General features: G+C 38.3%; 1 protein-coding gene across 1 annotated transcript in view; it reads right to left on the minus strand.

Annotated features, from left to right (window-relative positions):
- Positions 1-24,598, minus strand: part of LOC121415783 (fibrillin-2-like) — a 102,866-nt gene extending 78,268 nt beyond the window's left edge. Inside the window, exons 1-4 of the mRNA XM_041609110.1 lie at positions 24,080-24,598; positions 11,635-11,807; positions 4,228-4,310; positions 3,441-3,542 (exon numbers count right to left, since the gene is read on the minus strand). Of these exons, the coding sequence (XP_041465044.1) occupies positions 3,441-3,542; positions 4,228-4,310; positions 11,635-11,711 (262 nt within the window). The 5' untranslated portion in view covers positions 11,712-11,807; positions 24,080-24,598. The remainder of the gene's footprint in view (positions 1-3,440; positions 3,543-4,227; positions 4,311-11,634; positions 11,808-24,079) is intronic.
- Between the last annotated feature and the right edge of the window lie 842 nt (positions 24,599-25,440).

Consider the following 25,440-nt stretch of genomic DNA (forward strand, 5'->3'; position numbering starts at 1 on the left):
ATAATCGAGTCGGATAGATAGATAGATAACTAGAGAGAGAGAGTTGGGGGGGGGGGTCCCTCAGCTACTTGTCCTCGCTTATTTGTTATTATTTGTTATTATGCTCATGTTGTGAGAGCTTTGTGTTTTCACATTTTTTTCTTTTTCAACCTTTTTATTGTCTCGGAGCTTCCCTCTATTTCTTTACACTATATTATAATGTAGTCCTGTTTCAATCATTGGCGGCGGAAGCCCCAAATTTTAGGAGGGGACAACCTAAAAAAATTTGACAAGCAAAAAAAAGGCTCTCAACCCAAACATTTTAGGGGGGACGTAGGAAAATAAATTGACAAGCAAAAAAAAAAGGTCAACAACAAATTTAGGGGGGAACGTCCCCGCTTCCGCCGCCTATGGTTTCAATTCTTTTTTTGTTCTCATTTCAATGAAAACATCATTATTAAACTGACGTACATGTAGAAGACTTTATTACGAAATTTTGACATTGTTTTGTTTCATTTGTTTGGCTTTCTTTTTTTCTTCTCCTCATCTTCTTTTTCTTCTTACTTTTTCCCTTTTATTTTCTCTTCAGTATTTCATTCAGGTATCCGCCAATTTATACAACACCAAGCATATAGAGGCGGATAATCAGTGAGGGAGCATGACGGTGTGCCGCTCTAAAAAAAGGAGGAATATTGGAAGAAAAAAAAGAAGAAGGGATGGGGAAAAAATAAAGAAAAAAAAAGATGATGATGGCAATGACGATGATGAAAATTATCTTGGTGATGATGATGGTTGTGGTGACGGTTGTGGTGATGATGATGGTGATGCTAATGATAGTGGTGATGATGATGATGACGAGATGTAATTTTGTTATTTTGTCTTTGAAAAAGTTAAGTAGTGCAAAGTTGAATTCATTTAAAGTTTATTATGAAAATAGCAGAAAAAAAATTGGTATGCGTTCGAGGAAAATCCATCCCCCACCAATCTTTTTCAAAGGTAAGATTTTTTTTTTTGCCCGGGGGGGGGCCACTTCCATTCACGAGTGGATACCATGCGCGACCATGGGGTCTCGAAAAGCACCCTAAACACGTAATTTCCATATTCTGAAAATGCACCCCTTAACAAGTATTGGCGTGTGAAACCCTACCCTTAACAAGTATTGGAAACAAAACGATACTCTTGGCAAATATTCCCTGAAATGAACCCCTAAACAAGTACAGGAATGTTTTATTGTTACGGGTCCTTCGGTCGTCGGCTTTACCTTATTTGGTTTAGTACGACCCCACCTTCTACACCTCGCGCAAATCGGACTCTAAACACGAAGTGTTGGAGCAAAAAGGACATCCTTTATAAAACATTTTGATTTTGTTTTATCATCCCCGCAAATTAGACCCTAAACACGACGGTTTTCCTATAGCGAATTAATAGATACCCTTTTTTCGTTATTTTTGTGTTTTTGACACCCTTATCACGTTACGTAGGTAACGTGCCCTATCGTGAAAAGGACATCCTTTTTACGTTTTTTTTTGGTCGCGCATGGTATCCACTCGTCAATGTAAGTGCCCCCCCCCGCCCCCCGGGTTTTTTTGTGACGGCGTAGGCCTTTGCAAGCAGCTATTATTATGGTAAAAAAGTAAATGAAATGTCAAGAAATACATGATAATGATTTTTATGGTACATTTTAGTAGGCCTATATCAATTCATACTTGTTATCAAAAAGTGGGTCGTTACGGACCATTAAAAATGGGAAATTTGGGCATTTTATATTTAGGATAGAGCAACTGCTCGTTATAGACGTCACAATAAATCAAGCATTCTAAATTCTATCAACTCCATTTTTTGTCAAATAACACCTTCATCGATATTTTGAAATGATTTTTCTCATATTTTCATCATCTTTTTATCAGGGTGAAATTCCCCTTTAATTTACAAAACAGATTCGCAAACAATATCAAGAGTAGTGGGAGGCAAGGGTGGAAATCTAAGGTAGGGGACCAGGGGCTGGAAAACAGGCAAAAAAAAAAACAAAAACAAACTAACAAAAAGGAAGGTTTATCACCCCCAAAAGAAGGTCGTCTCGTCCAAAATACATGTTTTACTTCGATTTAAATGATGTAGGCCTATTTCTTTCCATCATATATAAAAGAACAAAAATAGTAGGGGGACATTTGATAATGTGCCCCTACTATTTTGGGTTAGGGGGAAGTGTCCCCCTGGGATTTGCGCCCATGTGGGTGGGGGGTGCTGCACCTCCTTTCGGAATCATTATGGAACAGTGTGAATAGTCGCTGTGATTTCGATCTCATACCTATAAAAAAATAGAACAAAAGAACGCCTTGACCACAGGCCAAAATGCCTAACAATTTTTCCGCGGCATTAACAACTCTCGTAAGGGGCGCTCCATTTATAAATAGAGTTGCATGTGTAGCTGTCTATGGCAACAGAATCCATCGCAGAATTGAAGCCAGAAGCGTGGGAATTTGGCAGAAAATTCAAGAAAAGAACCGGTGAGTACCGATTTAAGAGTAATTATATATTCATTAACATTTATTGAATCATAAGAATAAAGATTTTTTACGGAAAGAAAGCTTAGTTCTAAGCTAGGGCTGCCCAAATGCGCGTGAGTGGAGTCTCAGTTTCTTAACACGGGTAAGTATTGCGGTGTCGCCTAGAGTGTTTCCCTGTAGGCCCCTAAGTGTAACTATCCTCCTCTCCTCCTTTTTCATTGGTGAATGGTGGTTTGGAGGTCAAGGTTTAATCAAAATCCTGTAGATGACATAACAGCTAGCTTGTAATGTTTGGACCTCATTGGTACTAGGAGTGCTAGCTTGATCTATTGTCATAAGTAATAATAAGTCGATGATTGATGCCTGTGTGAGTGTGCAACAGTATTTCATCACACAAAATCCAATGAGTGGGCGCGTGCGATAACAACAACTTGAACAAGGCATGAATTTTGTTTCAGCAGCCCAATGAATGAAGAGATACAACGTAGATGATATTTCCAAGATGAGGAGATCAGTAAAAGAAAATGAACAAAACTTATGACAATACGAACCAGAATGCGACCGTTTTCAAGGAAAAAATAATGTAAAATTCATTGTCTCGCGTTGCAGCAGACAGCACCATCGTCCATCGCGAGGCTATCGATTTAATACTGAATCGATCAAAGGCCGCGGGGGGGGGGGGGTGCACCTTTGGGTGGTGCACCCTCGGCTCGCGCGGCACTGTCACATTTTCAGGGGGTCTTTTTTCATGGGAAGGGGGGTGTATATCATCTGTGCGGGGAGAGGCGCAGATCTCGATGTCTGAGAAGTAACATAATAAAGGTCCATATAAAAATTTAAATCGTCGCTACGAAATGAAGTAAAGATCTAAAATTAAACATAGACGAGGTAAATCCCCAAACGAATGGAAAGGGTGGGGGTGTTCCCCGGGGTCCGGGCAGTTCTTTTGCTTACCTGTGTACCCATCACATCCACTGACTGAGATCTGTCCACCGGGACACGAGCAAGAGTTTGGACGCTGACAGTAACCCGACCCACACGGACGATTGCAAATAGCTACAAATCAAAAGAGAATTCAAGTTTCGATTGATAAAGTCAATGAAATAACTATGAGGATTCAGCTACGTGCCCCATGCAGAGGAGCGTTTCACGAAAGAACACTTTGGAAGTTTTATCCCACAGTTACCATAAGAACTGGGCTTCTCACCCTATCAAAATCAAGCATGCTTGATCTGACAACTTGTCAGACGCCAAAATGTTGATGAAATGCTCCCGGACTTTACCCACATAGTAACAAAATAAACGTATATTTTGACCAAAAATTGTTATTCCAACTCTCTTCATAGTCATACAGGCTTAAGTAGTTTATTGAATAAAATATGATTATATCTAGAATCGTACAAATCAGAAACTATAATATGACCATCACATAAAATTCTGTGAAAGTCAATGTGAGATGCTTTTCATGAAAAAGACTTTAAAATCCCCAATCGAGGGTTATAAACTATACAATAAAAACACTGAGGATATCAAACGAAATAATAAAGATGTTTATTAGGCATATGAGAATCATATGGATGTAGGCAAAATATAACGATATCTGTAATTTAGAAAAGCAGAATATGATGTAACATAGCGTTCTTCGTCACCGAATAACCGCTGTTTATACCAAATATTTATTCTTAAAAAGAAAGAATGAATTTAAAAATCGTATGAGGAATGAACGAAAAGTATTACTTACGGACCACACACTGTTTTGTTCTCGGATGAAGACGCCATCCAGGACAACAATACGAATAGAATCTCATACCACACACATTTGGGCTGCAATAAAAAAAGGTGAATATGATTGAATAATATGTTTAAATATGTTAATGTAGATCTATGAAAGTAACCTGGCTTATTTTATCATTATTTAAATTTTCATTAATACAGTCAAAACCATTAAAGAAGAAGAAGTAGATATATGCCCTATATGACTTTTAAGACTAGGGGGTAATCAACCCCAAAATTTTCTACGATCAAGAAAAATAAGAGAGAAGATGGGAAAAAAGGTAAAGAAACAGTAGACCTAACAAAAATAGTAAAACGTAGTACATTATTCATACATAATATATCTGAAACATAGGTTTTCACTCTTTAAAAGGCCTTTTTCTCTCGTTCGCTCGCGACTTTTTAACAAATTATGACCCATCATGGACCTACATAATTACGACTTATTTGGGGGCGCATTATATACGCCACCGATATTAATAAAAGACGAATTCCACACAATACACTAATTACAAAATTACTCAAATAACTCATAATGAGATTGTTGTCCAGAGTATAAATAGGCCTATAGATCAACCCTTTTCACTCCGGGCTGAAGATATTTATAACAAAATAAAATTCAGAGCAAAATGCTGAAAATTCATCTAAATCGATTAACAACGATAACGAAGTTACTGAAAAAAAAACATACATTTTATTTTTAATCAGTTATAATATCACACGTCATCATGAATATTCATTAGGTGGGCTGATGATGTCACATCCCCTCTTTCCTTTTCCTTATGTGCTTACATGAAATCATAATTGTTTAATTTTTTTTATACATATGCAAATGATGTGTCTCCATTACAAATAAGTTGCAGCAATAAATAATTAATGCACTTTATCAGTTGTCAATACAAATGTTTTAGTTCTTGGTAAAAAAAATGAATAAACCTAGTTTGATATAATAAAATGCAAAAGAACAAGTGGGGATCATGACATCATCAGTTTGCTCATTGAATATTCATGAAGACATGCCTCGAACTGTTTCACCGGAATAATGCACATCTTTAAAATTCAATAACTTTGTTTATTTGCCATCCGATTTTGATCAAATTTTCAGCATATTGCTCTGTGAATTTTACTCTATTTATTGAGATATAAATATCCTCAGCCGGGATTATCCCTTTAAAAAGAGGGGACAGAAATACAAACTGACGGACGGACACAACAAACAAATCAAATATATTTCTTAAAGCGGAAAAAGTGGATACAAAAAACGATCAGCAGTTCTCAAAAAACTATTATTTTTTTCAATAAATTTATTTTAATACAGAATGCTCTCCGATTTCTTGCTGGCTAACCTCTTACGGGTCCTCCACTCATAAATCTGTTGATAGATCGGAAATAGCTTTGATGATCTTTGGGATTTGCTTGACATTCTATCCTGGTATGTCAAAAATGTCAGCAACGGGGGGGGTCAGTTTCTACTTTTTCTTTCTAAACACATTCTCGCTCTCTCTTTTCTTTGCGAGTTGGAATTACGTTAGCAAAATAGTCTCTTTTTACATTGGAAAGAACGTTACAAGGTCTTGATAGACATAATCTGAATCATGACAAAATAATTAAGGGTCAGTTTATCGCCACTTCTATAAAGCTACTGCTTTGAAGGTGGCAGAAGTGACACGGTGATAACACGGCTCCTTGCGGTACGAACAAAGAGACTGTCATTAACTTGTGGTTCTTGTTGGATGAACAATACAATACAATATAAGTTTTTATATAGCGCTCTTCACAATGATTGTATCACAGCGCTTTACAAAATGAGCAAAATCAAAAATGTGAAAGAAAGAAAAAGAAAAAAAATACATACAGGCATAACAATTAAATAAACTATTGAAAAGAAATGTCTTTAGTGACCGCTGAAATGCTCCCAGAGATGACGATTCACGGTGTTTCAATACGGAATCATCACGGGAGGAGCACGGCGAATTGCCGAAACGCCACGATCTGTCATCAAAATAAACGAACAGCAGTTTGAACACGCGATCTCATCTTGCACCAGACCATTTTAGTAGGAAATATTATCGTCAAGTCCAGCCCAGAAAAAAAAGGTTGATTTGATTCAATAGAGAAGAAATCAAACAAGAGAGAAATTCATTATTCGGATGTAAAATAAGAAACCTCTGACATTTCGAAGTTTCTATTATTTTATATGTACAATTTTTTTTAAATTAGTGACATGAAAATGAAATAATCCATGAATCAATGATGTCCCTCAGATCCTCTCCCACTATTTTGTTCTTTTTCTTTGTAGTTAGAATTATACTATATTTCAATTTTGGCAGATTTGACGATGAAGGACCAACTTGCCTGATCAAATATTAAAACACAGGTAAATCCACATCTTCAGGGAGGAATAAAATAAATATTTTACATAACAACGAGGAGAAAATAGATTATGCCATATTATTTTAATTTAAAAGAAATAGTGAGTGGCGTCATTAGTCCCCTTATTTGCATACCGACCATTGCCGACCAGGATGTGCATATCTGTTTTGTAAAATGAAGCGAAATTTAAAAATGCAATAATCTGCTTATTTTGCATCCGATTTCGAAGAAATGTTCAGTGTAACGCTTGTTCGATTTTTCTTATTTTTATTAAAATCAACTTTTTGTTGGAGCGGACTCGCCCTTTAATACAAGGAACTTTTGCGGCAGTTCCCCGCGATTCACGGAGTTCTTTGCAGATACGCAGGTTTGAATACGGAGTTAATACGGGCGCATCACGGGGAATTAGCTAACCGTACCGTAATCCGTCATCAAAGTTAAAATCAATAAGTGCTTATATTATTAGCAACACAGGATAGTATTTCGTTGAAACACATTCATCCGTCGTTTGTCTTCCGTCTGCCTCATGTATCTTGCCTCCTAGCTCCAGACACAAAAGTTCCTCGTTTGACTGTAAATTAGGTACTGCAGAAACCATTATCAAGGAGATAAATCTTTCACAAAGTTCAAGGGTACCTATATACCACTCCTGACTGCTACCTACAAAAACCCCTGTCGTACATGCTATATGCTGTACTACATGTACAACTTGGTATACAAATCACATTTTATCATGCCTGGCAATATCTTTCGAGGTCGAAAGTAAAATATATATGCTGGTGTCGAAGGTCATGAAGTGATTCCCGAGTGAGTACATAGAAAAGGGATGATGGAGAGTTGACGAGTCGAGAACGATATATTCTTTTTTTTCCATTTCAGTACTTTGGGTATAGGACTGAACATGCTTTCATTCGGAATGTTATTTTAAAGAGATCACAAAAGCATGATCTAATAATTATGTGGCGTGAAGGTGATTCTAGGTGAATGCATAAAACTTAAAAGGCCCCCACCCGAAAGGAGGTGGGGCCTAACACTTTTATAAGGTGATACCTCCTTGGTCACAGTCAACAGAAATCGATGCAAATTAGGTCACATTTTTCAACCAATAGACCTAATCTGTTGACATTTCGATGACATATTGGTTATTTAAGTCAGTGAGAGTGTCGGCACTGATTCCATTCATTACAAACATAATATTATGAATGTTTTCCTTTACTGATTAAAGTCACCAATAAGAGCAGATACAGGAAGGACTGCGAGATCGCAGGACTTCGAGGAGGAGAAGTACGAGTCAGGGGCCGCGGAACGGTTTTGAAGGGGGGGGGGTGCTGACCATGCAAAAAATCACCATCATAATTATGGTCATTTTTATGTTTATGTACACGGTTTTAGAAAAAAAGTGGGGGGGGGGGTGCGAGATTCTCCTACAAATTGTGTATCGGCCTCATTTCTACTATTACCACGTGTTTATTTTCACATTTCAGTCAAATCAAACAAAATTCTGCCTGATTCTATTTTTTTTTATTAATTGGATAACACAACTCGCATTTCATTTTCAGCACCCCCCCCCCCCCGAAATGAATTTTCCTACATTGCAATTATTCAAAATGACGATAATGAAGACGAAATGGGCATCGATCCAAACCTTGGATTTGAGAGGGGGTAAAAGTGAAAAAAAAATATCGGCGTGCTTTGCGGGCCAGATTTAAATAAGGCCGACAGAATATGGAAAAGAAATCATTTTAAAAATTGTGTTAAATAACGTTTTATGCTAAATTCTATGGTTACAACGTATGGTTACATAGTGCTTTCCAATGCTTTGCTAAAACGTTATATCGGCAATATGAATTTTCATGTTGTCAAGATTATCGGGGGAGTGGGAGGCGGGCTTTTTAGCGAGATTTCGTTTTTATAAGTCAAACGAGTGAAGAGGGCGAGCTGAAATATTTGTGATAAATTAAAGGATAAAAATCCTCATTTCTACAAACAAATACAATCAACATTCGAGGCGCAAAATCTCCCACAAGAGATCATCATGTGCGTATGAACACATATAATAACATTCCACCACATTCTATGTTGCTTGGAAGATGCAGAATAACATTCGGTTTGAAGTAAACACAAAACCCGTCAACAGGAGTTTAAGAGACGTGTTGAATGCGATAAAGTCGGGTCGTGACACCAATTTGTAACGATCACACGTCACGTGACTAAAACGAAAAAGATGCTGAAAAGTGGATACAAATCTCAAAACCACCGGCTTATGTATCGTCCTACACATTTGGTTGTCAAATCAAATCAAATCTAATTATATCGAATTCAATTTTAAAGTTAATGATACTTATTTCGTTTCAAAAGAAACAGCTAATTTGATTTTTATTGCATCCATGTTGATATATCTATTTCACTAATCTTTATATAAATTCATTAACGTGGCCACAAATTGGCTGATATTTCATTATCCTACACTATTATGATAGGCTTTCACATTTTACCTGAATTCATTATCTATTAATCTATTGTGGTCTTAGCCTATTTCAAATTTATTTTTAATCATACATCTTGCATTATTCTCACTACAAATCCATTAACCAATAATTTAAATCAACCATCGATCCAAATGTTTTTTTTTAATGATTGTAATACATGGCGCCATGATGAGTGTCATGTCTGACGGATGCATGCGTTTTAAAAGAATCCACCAATTATTATTTTGATCTTACTGCGTATAATTTCTGTCTCAAGAACCATTTATTTCAACTCTAGATAATTATGTTATACTTATGTCAAGCATGTAAATGTCTGTATATGATTTATGGAAATAAACTAAACTGAAACATATTCGTGAGTATTCATCCATTTTGCTGTAAATCCAACATGCAACATTATGCAATTTTCTTCTTACAAGTTGACTAACTAAAACTAACAGGCATTTATGTCAGATAATGAAGTTCTATTGAATTCATGAAATATTTTTCAAAGTGATACTGACCTTCACCACAACTACGCAGAGAGATATTCGCGATCGAGGACCTGTTCCAAATGAGTTATGCTACTTTAAAATAATGACAGCCAACCCCATCCCCCCTCCCCCACCCGAAAAGACAAGAAAACACACCCCAGTCGCGATGCAAGCATGTGATTGGTTGATGATACGTTCCTCCCCCACCCGAAAAGACAAGAAAACACACCCCAGTCGCGATGCAAGCATGTGATTGGTTGATGATACGTTGATTACAAGTTCACAGCAACCATGGACCAAGTAGGTCCATGTAGCAACAACTAGCAACCATACCGAATGGCTTCCATTTTCATTTGATCACTTCCTTCTGGGAAGTTTCGTCTGGTCAATGGAGGTGAAATCAGGGAACGTTCCATTTCTTATTTTCGTATTTCCTGGGTAAATTACAAGTTCTTTTTTCATTTCTATTTAAAGCAATCTAAAAGTATACACCAGATTGAATTTAACATCAAGGACAGAAAGATTTATTACAATTTACAACTATGAATCAAATTAAATAGGCCTATACCGGCTCTTTATTTTGTGGACGCGGTATTCATCAGGGAAGTAGGAGCTATCACTGGTATCATCATGGAGGTAAACAAGAGAATGGTATCACTTATCTTGCGTTCTTCCCCTTTTAAATGAAACATTACGAGCAACCCCCCCCCCAAAAAAAAATGAATGAATAAATAAATAAAAATAATAAATACATTTTTGATAAACGAGATTGTGATAAATTTGGCAATTTAGGTCCTATTTAGAAACGAAAACCTATTTCACAATTTTTACCTTCCATTTCTTTCAGTTTCTCTTTTTTTAATGGTCGCGTAATAATTTGAGGGGGTCCATGCCCGAAGACCCCCTCTCCCTCTTTTTCTCTCCTAATAAGGCGAGTGTGTCTCATCCTGGTATGGTAGATTCCGTCTCATTTTCCTAATCTAAACAGGATCAGCAGAATTATTAGAAAAATCAACCGCAAATTGTTTGAGCAGATTGATGACTTATTGTAATCAATGCGGACATCGCAAAATGTAAAAAATTCATAATCGCACTGAGTCTACCAAACAGGTGTTTTTTAGCGTTTTCACACGACGATGCATGTCAAACTTGGATTGGGGTTGACACGTATGTCACGGCTTTATTTCCTTTGATACCCGCCCTTGAAAAAAAAAATTGCTTCGAGGAGACAACCGTGTTTTGTTTTAATTCAATCCATTCCTGGCCTGTTATGCATTTAGAAACTATACTTAACCACATGCAAACAATGAATACAGAACTAAGAACCTAAATATGTCATTGTTTTATGTTTTTTAAATACTAATTGCATCAGGGGCTGCGGACAAATTTGAAAGTTTTTTTGCGGGGGCAATAAGATTTTGATGGACACTAGCCACTTTCCACATCTTTTTTCTATGGCTACTACTAGAGGGGGGGGGGGGGGGCTGAGCTGAGCCGAGAACGCCTAGTGCTACAGCCCGTCATCCTGTTTTTCATGATATAATTCAGACAAAATAGCATCAAGGTCCCGTCACATAAAGGCTAGCGATTGATCGTACGTTTGATTTTCACGATTATTGCAGTAAATGCATTCGATCATTTGGGGTTTCCAGCTTTTAAACTGGGCAAAGTGTCTATCAGTGGTATGGTGCCTTCATCATGAAGGGAAGGTCGTGGGGTTCGATTCCCGGCTGACACATAATGAGAACTTTGAATAATTGCCATTCTGCAATCATATCTCGTGATAAAAGACAAAATGTTACAAATGGCCTGCTGGAAGATTAAAAAAGGGTTGACCTTGAATTGGCTACCCTGGGTAAATGAGAATTGTCCTTTATCATGGTAAACTACTATTGCTCCCCGACCTAACGTCTGAATGTTCTCTTCACAACCCGTCAGCCTCCCAGGCGGCCATGCATGGCAAGTAGCAGTAATGAAATAACACGTGGAATCCCAAAACGGTCATCTGTGATCGGTTAAACGTTTAAACGTTTGACTTACCCATTGATGACATTTGACTGAGCGACTACCACCGTCGACAGGCACGCCAGGACCGCAAGCAAAGATGACCGCAGCATCTTGTTGCTATGGGTGATTGGTTGCTTGGTAAGGAATCAACAATCCTCCAGGAGAAGGAAGTATTTCTATCAGAAAGTGGTTTTACCAGCTACCTGCTGTGAAAGGACATAAAAAGGGTGATATAGTTAGAAAAAAGGAAGAAATATAGGCCTATATAATGAAATATGATTATGGTGGTATATATATGTATATATACACTCACGGTTCACTTTCTGTTCAGAACAGGATAGAATTTGCCTAATAATGACATGCTCATTATGCTACTCAGGGAAAGGAAACTATTTTTAGAAATATACTATTGTTACAAGAAATGTGTAAAGTACAAGTTAGGAAATATGATTTAAATGCTACATGCTGAAATAGTTGAATGTCTGCCAGAAATAAAAACTTATATATCAAATACTTTTCTCGCTAAAAAGTAACAAGAAAATCGAATCAACTATTGTCTTCCTCTTAAGTCCTATATTAGGTTGAAAACCATGTTTCTTGGCTTGACTTTCAAGATGTAATAGGAAAATGCAATGTATCACATGGGTGAAGTCTAGACTCTCTGGAGGATGAGGGGTACTACTTCCAGAAAAAAAAAGCCCAAGCACGATATTGGTTATCGTGATATATCGCAAAAATTCATTTCCTGCCGTCAGTGTCAACGAGTGGGAGTCAAAAATATTTCTCATCATATTTTTTTCCTCCGACCTTCCCAGGAAAATGAGAGGGAGAAGGTGATGAAATTCGCGACACATAAGCTGGATCGAAAGGTAAAGTCGAAAAATATTATTGTTGATGATGTATTGCATTCCAAACTAAACATTTCCCCAAACCTGTGGGGATTTGGAGCAATCCTTGGTCCTCGGATCGGGTGATGCGAGTTTGTGTTGGGAAACCTTGTTCCGATTCTTGTCCTGCTGAAAAATTGGTACGAAGCGAATACTAACTGTATACCATTTGGAAGAATGTGTAACTCTACCATTTTGTTTGACTCGCTATCACGGCAAATATTCAAAGTCTGATGTCTGTTCAGTAATTTGATTAATTCGCGCGAGATGCTTTCTACAATGGTGACAACTAACGAGGGGGCATTGCATAAACATGTCATTGTTGTGCGGGGTAAGATGAAATTTCAGACTTCCATACGATAGAGAAGCAAGTCAGGAAGGAAACGGACCTATTGTCATGACTGTGTTTAGATGAAAACCAATGTCGCAAGAAATTAGAAACATAGGTTACAAGTCGTTCTAGAAGAAAGAAAGATTTGTTAATTATGGTAAACAAAAAGAGAGCTTTTATTACAGAAGCCCTTTACTGAACCGACGTGTGTGTGATGCCCTCTGCCCCCCCCCCCCTGTCAACGATAATGCTATAGGGCCTAGGCCTATATGCAATGCATTGTGCACTATTTCTCTGTGTTCTGTGGAATAAAGCAAATCTACACACCAGGTTGGTTGAATATTTTATGACTTGAATATCAAAATAAATTGAAATCAGACAAACAAAACACTTACACTATTTATTTAGATATAATTATTTTTGGCCCGGAATAAATGGTTTCACGTCTTCGCGGGACTCGAATGTAATGATGGATTGAAAACACATTATATCTGTAACATAATGTAATAGGTCCATGATAACACTCATTCCATTCAAATGGGAGACACTTTGGTAACCACTAAAGGATTTCACTATAGACAGGTAGCCGCTGTGTATGAAGGTGTGCAAACATATCGGTGACGCTATCCATTTTGTTCATATCGGTTACTGAACCCCCATCATTCGAAAATGAAAGCAATGATGTCATTTATTTCTGATTAAAAATCATCCTTGAGGGAATTAATGTGGCTGATATATAGGTTAACACTGAATATTGACCTTAATTTCTGGAAAACGAGACAAAATTCCCGATGCATTTTAAATTTCGTTAACTGAGCGAAGATTCTCAAATTCTGTCTTCTAATATTCTCCAAAGTACAAACAGATGTTTTCTACATGTTCACTTGTCTTCTAGAAATGGGTAAATTAGGAAAAACCTCGGTATGTAACCTGAATATAATGAATCGAATTCATTGGTCAAAAGTCAAACCCATTAACGAGACACCATGCATGGTAATGTGACTACCATTGAAATCGCACGTATTTTGTCGCCATTGAATATCATTCCAGGCAATTTGGAGGAAATATAAAATGAAATAATGCATTTGACAGGTCGTGGGGTTAGACCACATAAATGAATGAAATAAAAGTAAAAGCCTGTCTGCTCTCTCTCTCCTTGAAATATCTTTATTTCATTTCCATGTGAGCAGCAATGAGTTTATTAATAATGTGTTGAAATACAGAAGTTTATCAAAATCTCAATTAGTTTGAAACGTGACGCAACCGACGCAAAATCATGCTATGAAAAAAAAGTATGAACCCATTGCTTTAAAACCATTTGTGTGATCAGCCTATATAAGGCAATGATGGAACTATAGTTTAAAGTTTAAAGGTTGAATATAAAATACCCTTTAGAGAGGAAAATGGTTGTTTGTTAGGCAGAATGAGGTAAAATACAAAATTTTATAGGGATTTTCCTGCATCTCACTTTGGAAGTTTAATATTGATTATTCAACTTGTTGGAGTGGACTTGGCCTTTGATTTTGCGAACACTTAGAAATGATTTTATCGTCTTAAGATTTTTTTTTTCCACCAGTGAATAGTACTAATAAAATTCAATAGATTAAGAGACTCAATAGATTAAGAGACTCACTTTTTGAGTGAATCTCACTGTTCCAAGTGAAATTTCTGTGAAATGTTCGTTCTTGCAATATGTTAACTCTAACTTCACTCCAGATTGAATGATCATTTCCGTCACTACTTTAAGGGCAGTGGAAAGTTAGTGAAAATGCACTCTTTTCTTAGGGAGTGTGCTGTCCACATTCGATAAGAGCAAAATATTCATTATGAGACTTGTCGAGAGTCCCAACAACAGGATTTCACCTATAAACTGGTTAATTAGGCGCAAAATGTTTATCAGGGATTCATTTAAGTAAAAAACAATTTCCCAAAACACAGATTGCCCTTGACATTCAATACGGTTCCGTCGGAAAATGTACCCCCCAGAAAATCTTTAAAAATTTATATGAATAGCAATGAGCAGAGTGGTGCATAGAGGATAGAGGGAATGGGGGGGGGGGGCAGAGACGCGGATTGAGACAGAAAGATTGTATCCACCATTCCTTGCTTTCTGTCAAATTTCTCGTGCATTTCCGCTTTCCTTTTCCAGCCCCTTTCCCCCTTTTCGGCCGTGTTTTAGCCGAGCAAATTTGGCAGATAGAGAGATCAAATCTTGAAGTTTAACTTGAAAAAAAGTAACAATCTATCTCAAGGGAATCGTGAGTCACTATCCAGAAACCTAAAGGGGGCTCACGATGTCATTTTCGATGAAAACATCGTGCAAAGTGGGACGCAGAAAAGGTTGTTGAGCTACTCACTTCCATGATTTTTGTTATTTGATAATACGGACTATATGGTCAAGTATTTCTTTGTTTACTTTTACACAACAGTTGGTGTATTTGTCATAATGTTAAACAACCTTCACCAGTTCATGTTGGTTAAAATATGAGTGTTTCGTAAAATTGGTGAGACAATGTTGATGAAATGGTTGCTTCATTGTTATGTTGTATGTGCTGTGTGCTGTAGTCATTCTGACTTTCGCCTTGTAATAAGAGGGTTGTGTGTTCGAATCCCACCGGTGACCGCGGCCTAGCGTTCTTTGGCAAGACGTTGTCTACCCAGGTGTTAAAGGGGGTACTCTAGGCTGAAAATATTTATATCTAAATAAACAGACTAAAATTCACCAAGCAAAATGCTGAACAAACTTAGGACTAACTAATTAAAGAGTTAAGTAATTGAAGAAAGAATGGGGAGTGGGGAGACGGGGGGGGGGTATCAATTTCTTTTCTCTTTTTCACCTCTACAGATAGAACATTGACCCGATTCGACGCTGAGGCATTCCCTGGCCTGGGATTCTCTTCTCACTGTGATTCATCATGTGTTTTTTTTTTATCCATATAACTTCCAAGATATCCAAACTAACTATTCCATTGTTCAGAATTCACTTACCATATTAAATGAATAACAGTTAATGAGATTTTGGCTTGGATTTTGACAAAATCAAATCGTATTGTGATTCAGAGGATAAAAAATTCATGATTCGTGGGACAGCTATTCGAACAGCTACAATTGTTCGCTCGCTTTGTTCGCAATTATTTTTCAAAAGAAAATCACGATGACAAACAAAATAAACACTTGGCCAGAACGGGGTGAGTCTGTGATTCCAGAGGACATTATGGTCACGTTGGAGGCCCACAGGTTAACATAGCTCTCACATGAATAATCGGTATTTCGGGTGCCATACGATAACTTTACTTTTAAAATATGATCATTTTGACACCCTGGTAGAATAATATAGCATTTTGAAATTGACAAATAGGGTACTACGTAGGCCTAACCATTCCATGAATATCAATATCATCAAGCCTATCCCATCAAGGATGTCTTTATCATACTATCATCCAATCATGACCAATGCGAAACTTCACTTCATATAATGCTGGTTTATAGATTATCTATTATACATGGATGCCATTAACAAGAAAATAGCCAACTTATTCAGTCAAAATAGCTCCACAAGTTTACCTAAGCGCTTTCATGAAATAAAATGCCGCCTTCCATGATAAAGATCCCCCTTAACAGTTTAAATGCTTATGTCTTCATCAATATTTCAGACTGCTTGTTTACCAACACAGGGAGACGAGGTGAGGCTTCCTCTTGATCAGGTGCCAAATGCTGTTGATTAATCGGACAGCAAAGGGGAAGGGTGAAAGTATATTTGGTTTGGAAAATTGGCCGGCTAAAGATCGTCGATTATCCGTAAGATAGGGGTGGGTGGGGGAGGGGAGTGCTCTCTCAAGTTCAGAGATAACTTTTCTTGAAGATTCGTACGATCTGTCGAGCACGGAGAAAGATCACTCGCCCACTCTTATAGCGCTGCCGCAATGGCAATATAGGAACGAAGGTCCCAGCTTCCCACTCTATTCTAGCCAATCCCCATGCCAATCAAAATTAATGATTGATAGGGCATATCATGATTATGGAGTCAAAGATAAACTATTAGGTAGACTCATATAGTGTGACCCATACATCATACGAGCAAGGACCGTTCATGTCTCTAGAGCTAAGGCTAGCTATTCTGTAAACTATACACTACGTGAAAAGTTCAAGAGCAATATAACACAATTTCTCTTGGTAATTCGTATCTCGGGCCGTTTGTCCAGAGTCCCAGTGCAGCTCTTGAGCTTTCTGCTACTTGACTGTTGATAATACTCGTGGTCTTTTTTTCCTCGCGGAAGGCTGGGATCTGGGTCTGGGATGAGATGTCATCCCTTCATCATGCTGCATAGAAGACATCGCAGTAGGAAATAATCATGGAGCTACAAGAACCTGGTTCATTTTGGTTTAGAGCACTAGGCAATCAATGTGATCGTGGACCTTGGTGTTCATCATAGCATAGCATGGACCTTGTAGGTCCATGCTATGCTGTGATGAACACCAAATAGTATGTCTGGATGAGAGTATGTGCGGGGGGGGGGGGGTGAGGTAGGGATAGGGTTACGTGGCATCCATAATTTTCTCCCTCACACATTCAAACTGGATGTGCTGGACAATGTCCTGTCCTCCTGTCAAGGTGGTGGCTTACTGCATTGTCACTCTGTACATCCTCGATAAGGAGACCTTCTGCACCTATACCGTCAAACATAAACGTTTATATCTTGGAGAAACTATCTTTCAAGTTTAGAGTGCAATTACTTCTGACACAATCAGGCGAATTCGGGAATTGCTCCCACGTGCATGGTCGAGGCGTTCCCTTACCCATTAACGCGATGTCGTCACGAGGCGAATCCCAGGACAGTACTCGACCATGGGATCAAGGATAAAGCTTACGTCCGCACAATTAATGCTGAAACAAATTGTCAGACCAAGGGCCTATTGGTTAGCCAGCCCAAGGTCAAACAGTTTTGAATGAAATACGATTGAAGGTAATTGCAGTAAATTGCGCCTGTAATTGTAACAAATGATGATTTCAAGAGAAAATCTTTGAAATCAATGGCGGTTGTCACGATATCGTGGAATAAATCTTACTCCTCGAAATAATGAGATCTACGCTGAAAATGGCCACACTGAAAAATCATTAACACAGATAAGCATAATAATGTAGTTCAAACTCCGGGTTCAGATTCCAGTGTATTGCTATTCTTTTGGTTTGGAAATTATTTTTCATTCATAGGCCCTACACATGAACACTTTGCTCAGTTTGCTGTCATTTTACTGGATTCTGCTTAAACTCATTATGAGATCGTTACCAGAACTGGTATTTATGTTTTTAAGCCATGACTGACATATGCCTAACACATTATAGAACTTTCATTCCTCAGATTGTATCGTGAAAGATAAAGCATCGCTCCGACCATGGTCCTAAAATGAATGCTCCTACCCATTGGACACACGTACAAACACAAATTGTCCCATACCACAAACACATTCCACCCGGACGGGAGTTGATTTTGATCATGTTTCACTACCTATTCATCCGACTTGTCAGTTTTCACTCAATATGGAATGAATTTAGATTGAACGATGAACGCATCAAAAGAGTCCACTTGTTAAAAGAGTGAAACTCACTCAACGAGTGGAAGTCAGTCGTGAATTTCATTCACTCTCTCCGATGAGTTGATTCACTCGGTTTTTTCTTCCAGAAATAGAGTACAGAGCTGAACCTTATGTGCGCCTACACTGGGAAACTCAAACCCTCTCTCTCCATATGTAAGAACTCAGAACTTGGCCTTCCCCTCATGGTCTTTTCAATGATGGCCTCATCATAAGAAATTAACCGTCTCTCATTAAACTTTCTTCAATTCAAATCAAGAAAATGTGTTGCTCTCTTGTTTTACTTGTTCTAGTTCCATCAATATGACATAATCAGCTAGCTAACTGCATATGCAGGAAAATGGGAGTACAACTCTGTCACCGAAATAATGCAAACATTTTAAAAGGTAATAACTTTATCATTCCTTATGTGATGACATTTTCAGTCATCTGTATTATTTTCAGCTTCGATTGCCACTTTAAACACGGTAAAGATGATGATGCAGGACTGGACGAGGGAGAGAGAGTACACATTCTAACGACTAAACTAGACATTTGCGTCAATACTTGACAAGATGCTCCCCGCGGCGAAAACGATTCCCAATTTAGAGGATTCAAAAAGCAATTTAATTAGGAGGGTCCATGTCAGAACTCCATGGTACCAAAAGGATGGGTAACTGTAACTGCATAATTTCTTGTTGACGGGTTACAGCGCAACATTCTGAAATTGGATCTCAAGTTCCGACTAGCATCCTTCTTTTAGATTCCTTGCTCTTCTATAACCTGGTCTTAATTGGACCAACGAGGATGAAAATAGGCTTTTGGCTGAAGATATTGGAAGATCACGAATGTAGTATGTAACAGTTAAGGTAACATCCTGAGAGTTGGGTCTCTTAAAAAAGTCAGTATCTGTGGTATCCATAGAAGTCGATCCCGGAGGGGGTGGGGTTGGTGGTGGCTTACCCATGCAGCCCTATTTTTCTTTTCAGTATGATGTGACTTTTGTTCAATGTCTATAGGCTGCCGCTTGTTGAAAGTATTTTGAGAAGACGATTCCCTTACACAAGAGGGAGGCGGATTATATTACATAACAAAAATTTTTTCATAACTTTATGAAACAATGGGCCTATAGGCCTATGTGTTTATCATTCCTGGTGCTCGCATTGTCTGTTTGTTTAATGAGATATATAAGCCCGTTGTACTAAAACATCCCGTCAATATACACCAAATAATAATTTCCTTGCACTTTAAGTTATTATTGTTTTATATAGTGACATATTGCCCCAATTATAAGGTCTGAATATAAAACATTTCCAGTCAGTGCTTACGTTGGCATTAGTAAGATATGTCTGCTCTTCAGGAATTCCTAAAAACGGTCCTTAAATATTTAAAATGTTAATTTTTCTGGTCTGTCTGAATGTCACAAAATTTCAGCTTGCTTTCGCGCTCACATCATTTGGTTAGTGAGATACGTATGGTCTCAGTGAATATCTACAAGCAAGTCTTAGAATGTCCCTCTTCATGTCTGAATTTAATTGTTTTCAGCTCGCGCTCCGCGCTCGCAATATTTGATTAGTGAAATACGTATCATAGTCATTATTACAATGAATTAGTGCTTCATATGTTAAGGTGTAATTTTATGATGATTTAACAAAATCATCAAGCGCTAGACGTTTGCATTATATGACTATGGTGAGATATGCTAAAATAATAGTCCTTAAAATGTCCGTTTGGGGTGAATATCTATATATATATCAGCTCGGGCTTCGCTCTCGTATTGTTTGTTTGGTCAGACAGGTATTTTTTATTGATAAAAAACATTAGCTTCTAATGTCATTGTTTAGGTCTCAATAAAAACAAAAAAATTGTTGCTGCCCCCCCCCCGTGCAGTGACACACGATACGCCACTGCCCACCCGTCATCACTTAGGGTAGGCCTATGTGGCTATGAGCTTACATACTATACTCCACTACTATTACGTTGCAAACCTCTTTCTCAGACTTATTTGGCTTTTCAGGGGGGCGCTTGGGGATAACCACAAATTTTTCTTGACCAAGAAACAATAAAGAGAAAAGGAAAGAGAAAAGAGAGAAATAATATCTTATGAGTATTATGTCAAAATCTATCACAAAATTTGACTTTCGTAGTTGAAATATCGAAATTTTTGCTCACTCACTTCGCTCGCTGGCAACTTTTTACAAATTCTGCCCGATTCGCCACTTCTCGCCCCCTCAAAATTGTTGGTTCATTATGCCACTGCTCTTTTCCATCATACCCCAAAAGCTATCAATTCCCATAGAGCCCCCCCCCCGAGACCATATTTAAAGATCATCAAACATGATTATGTGGAACATTTACACGGTCACCTGTTCCGTGCCCTTGTGACGGGACAAATATTTTTGGAATGTCGAAATCCTAAAATTGTAGATCTATACATTCATTCTACTGACATTATAATGACTACTGGTAGCGTTGTTTGGCTTATTGAGGGGAACGAGGCTTTTTAGCTCTATTGTAAATAAAATCCAACGAATTATTACAACATTAATTTATTTTCATGGTCAAATCGTAAATTACATGCATTTTAACAATCCCGCCACAGGAGCCAATTCTAAACTGACCCATTGTCGTGTTACCACTGACCAGTGCGATTTATCGGTCTAATCATATACTATACAGGTCCATGATCTAATTATTCGAAAATCCACCGATACTCAACATCCACTTCCACTTTCAAGTAAAATCAGAATATTAATAGTGAATGATATTGCCAGAATTTGAAGGTCTGTGCCTTTGACAAACGTCAAAACGCTTCCTGACCTCCTGGTCACCCCCCCCCCCTCATGAATTCTCATTTTCGAATAGAGATCAGCTTGGTGGTGGTGTCCCCTAATGGTTACTCTATTGAGCTCCAACTTCAAAAGAACTGCAAATCTTTCATCCCCTTCAAGCAGGTGTACACAAACACAGGCAAACAACCCACTGATGGTCCTCTCACAGATCGATTGAAACTGCATTTTTCAATTTAAAATGTTTCAAAGAGATGAAAATTAAATTCTTACAGAGATATCTTAGATTTGCTTAATCATGGGATTACAAGTGGCTATGCTAGGTCACAAAGAATTAGGGTCGATAGGGCATTTATTGTGCTATATGTAGAGCTTCATTCCCGACAAGAACTATTCCCTTGAGCTCTATTGTGTATTGTATAGGCCTATTGGTTTAAAAATATGTACACTACACAATAGCAACATATGATCTATCACCAGCATCATCGCTGCAGTTTATTGCAACTTCATAGACACCCAAACTCAGAGACATCTGACTGTAGGGCTAGGCCAATATTACCACGATGCAGAAATTGATTGGTATAAAGTTTGTCAAATCCCAAAACAATGGGGCTCTTGCTCCTTCTTCTTCTCTCCGCGATGTTGTCATTTGTAAAGCTTGAGACGGCAGCTTCTGCCCCATCGTTCTATTGTATGCTAAGGAGCTTCCACCTCCCCTGCTAATCCCGCTACCACAAATGTTTGTTCGGTGGGACCCCCAAATAACTGTTGATTCGGTAATACAACAAGTGGTAATGTTGGCGGGCTTCCCGAAGAAAAGGCTTCGGCTTGAGATGTTTGCCGAACGGGTGTCGTGAAGGGGGCAAAAACTTCTTTGACAAATACACAGGATGCAGAGGCTCCCCTGCGCCGGAGATGAAAGAGGGGTGGACCTATAGACGTTAGTTTTTTGGATAAAAGGACTAGTTTTTATAACAATTAAGCATTACGTGAGCATAATATATTACACAAGGAAAGAAAATGAATTCCACCACAAGGTATGGTCCCTGACCATATTTATGGAAACCCGAAAGGGAGACTGCGATGCAGTGAAGACAAGAATCGATTGCATTGATGTGTTGCGTAGTTTTCTTTGAAGCGTGGGGACTAATAATAAAAGATGAAGAAAACCTATAATGATTTTGTGAAATCACTAATGACGATGTCTTCTCAATAAATACAAATCTATAGGCCCCTATACAGGGCCAAGGGTCTGGTTGGGAGCTATATATAGCTCATTGGTTGGCGAACTCAATTACTTTTTTAAAACCAAAATATGCTACAATTTGTATAGGCACGGAAGATTAAAACGTGGAAAAGTGCATGAAGTCTAGACTATACTAGAAGACGAATAAACATCCGATGAAGAAGAAGAAAAAAAACATAAACTTCAAAGTAATTCTTAAAAGCTGTCAGTATAAGAATATATTATGAACAACAAATTTTGAAAAATTTCAAAGATAACAGCATATTATTACGACATACCATAATTGAACTCAAATAAATAACTTCCAATCCAACAGCAAAATAATCAGTTTTGCTATCAGGAAAATGCAAGTAGGAACAAGGAGCTCCTAGGTAGGAATGATTTCCCTGACATGTATCCTTGTGAATATCTGCATGTGATGTCTGGATAATCAAGCCGCTTGCATTTTCTGGAGGGGGGGGGGTCAAAATAGAGTTAAAAATAAACACAAATAGGAAATGGTTCACCAAGGTCCCCCTCCCCCACCTACAACCCCCCCCCCCCAAAAAAAAGAAGAGAATCCAGCAAACTTCAGAATGTGTCATTCAGCATGAAACGAGCCTGTAAAAGTAATCAGGTATAGTGCAACAACCACACCAGCAAAACCATTCCAGATCGATCAACGCTACTACGTTATTTCCAATGACAGATCATCGGTTGGTTTGGAGTGGATGTCGTTGGTGTGACTGTATCGAGGCATCATCACCGGGTGAGACCAGTGTAGTCCAATCTGATTTGAATCTCGATAACAAACAATTCACAAGGTCTCCTACATGATAGAGACGAAACGGAAGGCTGATCTTGTTGCCTTTTCCTGCAATCCTCCGTTGATTACCCCCTGTCGATGCCACTATATGGCTTGCACATGGACAAAAAGAAGCCATGTTAAAACACATTCTCATGTCAAAATCAAAACAAACATGCTTTGTCTTCTTGTATCAGGTATAGAGATGTTACCTGCTACTACAACTAATGCCTCCCCGTGATGTTTGTTATACCTCGTCAATCATTGTCTATACATCGACAGGGTTTCTCCCCTCGATCCCGAGGTTTTGAAACCCTGATTCCAGCATAGACTTCCGATCCCGTTTTATAAACTCTCCTCCACGAAATAATAAGATTAGTCTTTGAGTTTGATGTGCGTGCATCATCATTGGCCAGGAAACTAGAAAGATATCTGAATTGATTTAAGATTAATACAATTGCACACAATATCACATTGAACTCAATCAGCTGACAAACAATATTGAGCTTAAATTAACGTTAGCTTAAATCATGAACTAAAAACACACTCAACAAGAAACCTTACTTGTACACTCTAAAAAAATGGGTAAAAGTGCTCCACGTCATGAGGGCAATTATGTGTCCAACCATGGACCCATGGTTCAACCAAATAGCTCTGTGGTTCGACCAACATTGGGCATTTTAATTTATCAAGTGTGTTGAAAATTTTGCCCATTTTCAGTTAACCTTACTGGACAATATCCTTCCTGCATTGGATGAAATACTGCATAAAAATTGATTGGACACATAATTACCCTCGCGGTGGTAAAAAATGTTACCCAAGATGAATATTAATTTTCTAAAGTGTAGTATATCCCTCAGCTCTGCTCACCTAAGCTCAACAGTAAACTGGATTTTGCTTCTGTGTAACTCCAATACTCGCCCAAATACAGGTGAAAGAAGTATCTGTGAAAATCGCCCCAAACCTCTGAATGTCCTCCTGCGCACTCCTATCAAATGTTTCATTCAGATCGTGCTATTTCCAAAGACGGCATTAAACCCAAAGGCACGGATGCGAGTTGGAAGTTCATCTGATAACGGATGGAGAAAATTCCAAACCTGGAGTACAAAAACGGGGGATCCGGGATGAATCCGTCACTTTCTTTCAAAAGAATGTTGAGAGGTGGGCATATCCTTCCTTTACGGTTATAGAACCTAGAGATTTTAACACGAACTTCCACTAGATGTGTGAAAGTGTTGTGATAACTTCTTCGCTAGTCTGCAAGATGCAGAAAAATCGAAGAAAGTGAGTAAAACTTTCTGTTAGTTGCTCAACTATCGTCTCGTCACAGCAGTGCATAGACCCCTTGCCGTGTTCTAGGCATGGTGGCTGAGTGTATGAGGGAATACAAAGATTGCAAGGGTAACAATGCACCCTCGTGCGTGCTCTCGCGAGGGGTGCGCTCTTGAAGCGAACGCACACTCTCGGACTGTGTTACCCTTGTTCAGGAATTCAGGCGGATCCCTCGGGAGCTATAGCGGAACATTTTGGGCAGGGTGGGGTGGATTCGAAAAGAGACGCATTAAAATGAGAACTGAAGCGGACATTGTGTTGAATTTTCCGAGAGAATTTCATAAGGTGTGAATTTGCATTGACGAACATGCCACACTATCAAAGCGGTAAATCACACAGATTTATTTTCCCCATCTTCCGGCCATCTCCCTAATAATAGACAGTTTATTCTTTATGTCCTCTTATGACGCAGTAATTCTACTTTGAGATAAATCAAATAATGGACCTACCACTAGTCCATGATCAAATAACTATACCCCATCTATACTATGATTTGGATCCAAAGGGTTATAGGGGGAGGGGGATGAAAATAGTCGGTCAAGATTTTTTTTTTATTGGGGGGGGAGTAGGAGAGGTGATGATTAAGACAGGGAGAGGGAATTAAAGGGCAATTTCACCCGGGATTTCAACCCAACAACAAATTGATTTAGAAAAAAAAAAGAAGGCAAGCGTAAGTGCACAACGCTGAAAATGTCACAAAAATTGGATGTCAAAAAAGACAGACATTTTAAAGTTTCGCTTGATTTTACAAAACAGTTATATGCACATTCTGGTCGGTATGCAAATGAAGTAACCGATTATGTCACTAGCTCTTATCATTGTAAAAACAAAGATTGATTCCTTGTTAACCTTATAAGTGTCAAAACCGGTTTATTTTTAATTCGTCTCATGCCAATTTG

The sequence above is a fragment of the Lytechinus variegatus genome, chromosome 5 (assembly GCF_018143015.1).
Source record: "Lytechinus variegatus isolate NC3 chromosome 5, Lvar_3.0, whole genome shotgun sequence".
NCBI lineage: Eukaryota > Metazoa > Echinodermata > Echinoidea > Temnopleuroida > Toxopneustidae > Lytechinus > Lytechinus variegatus.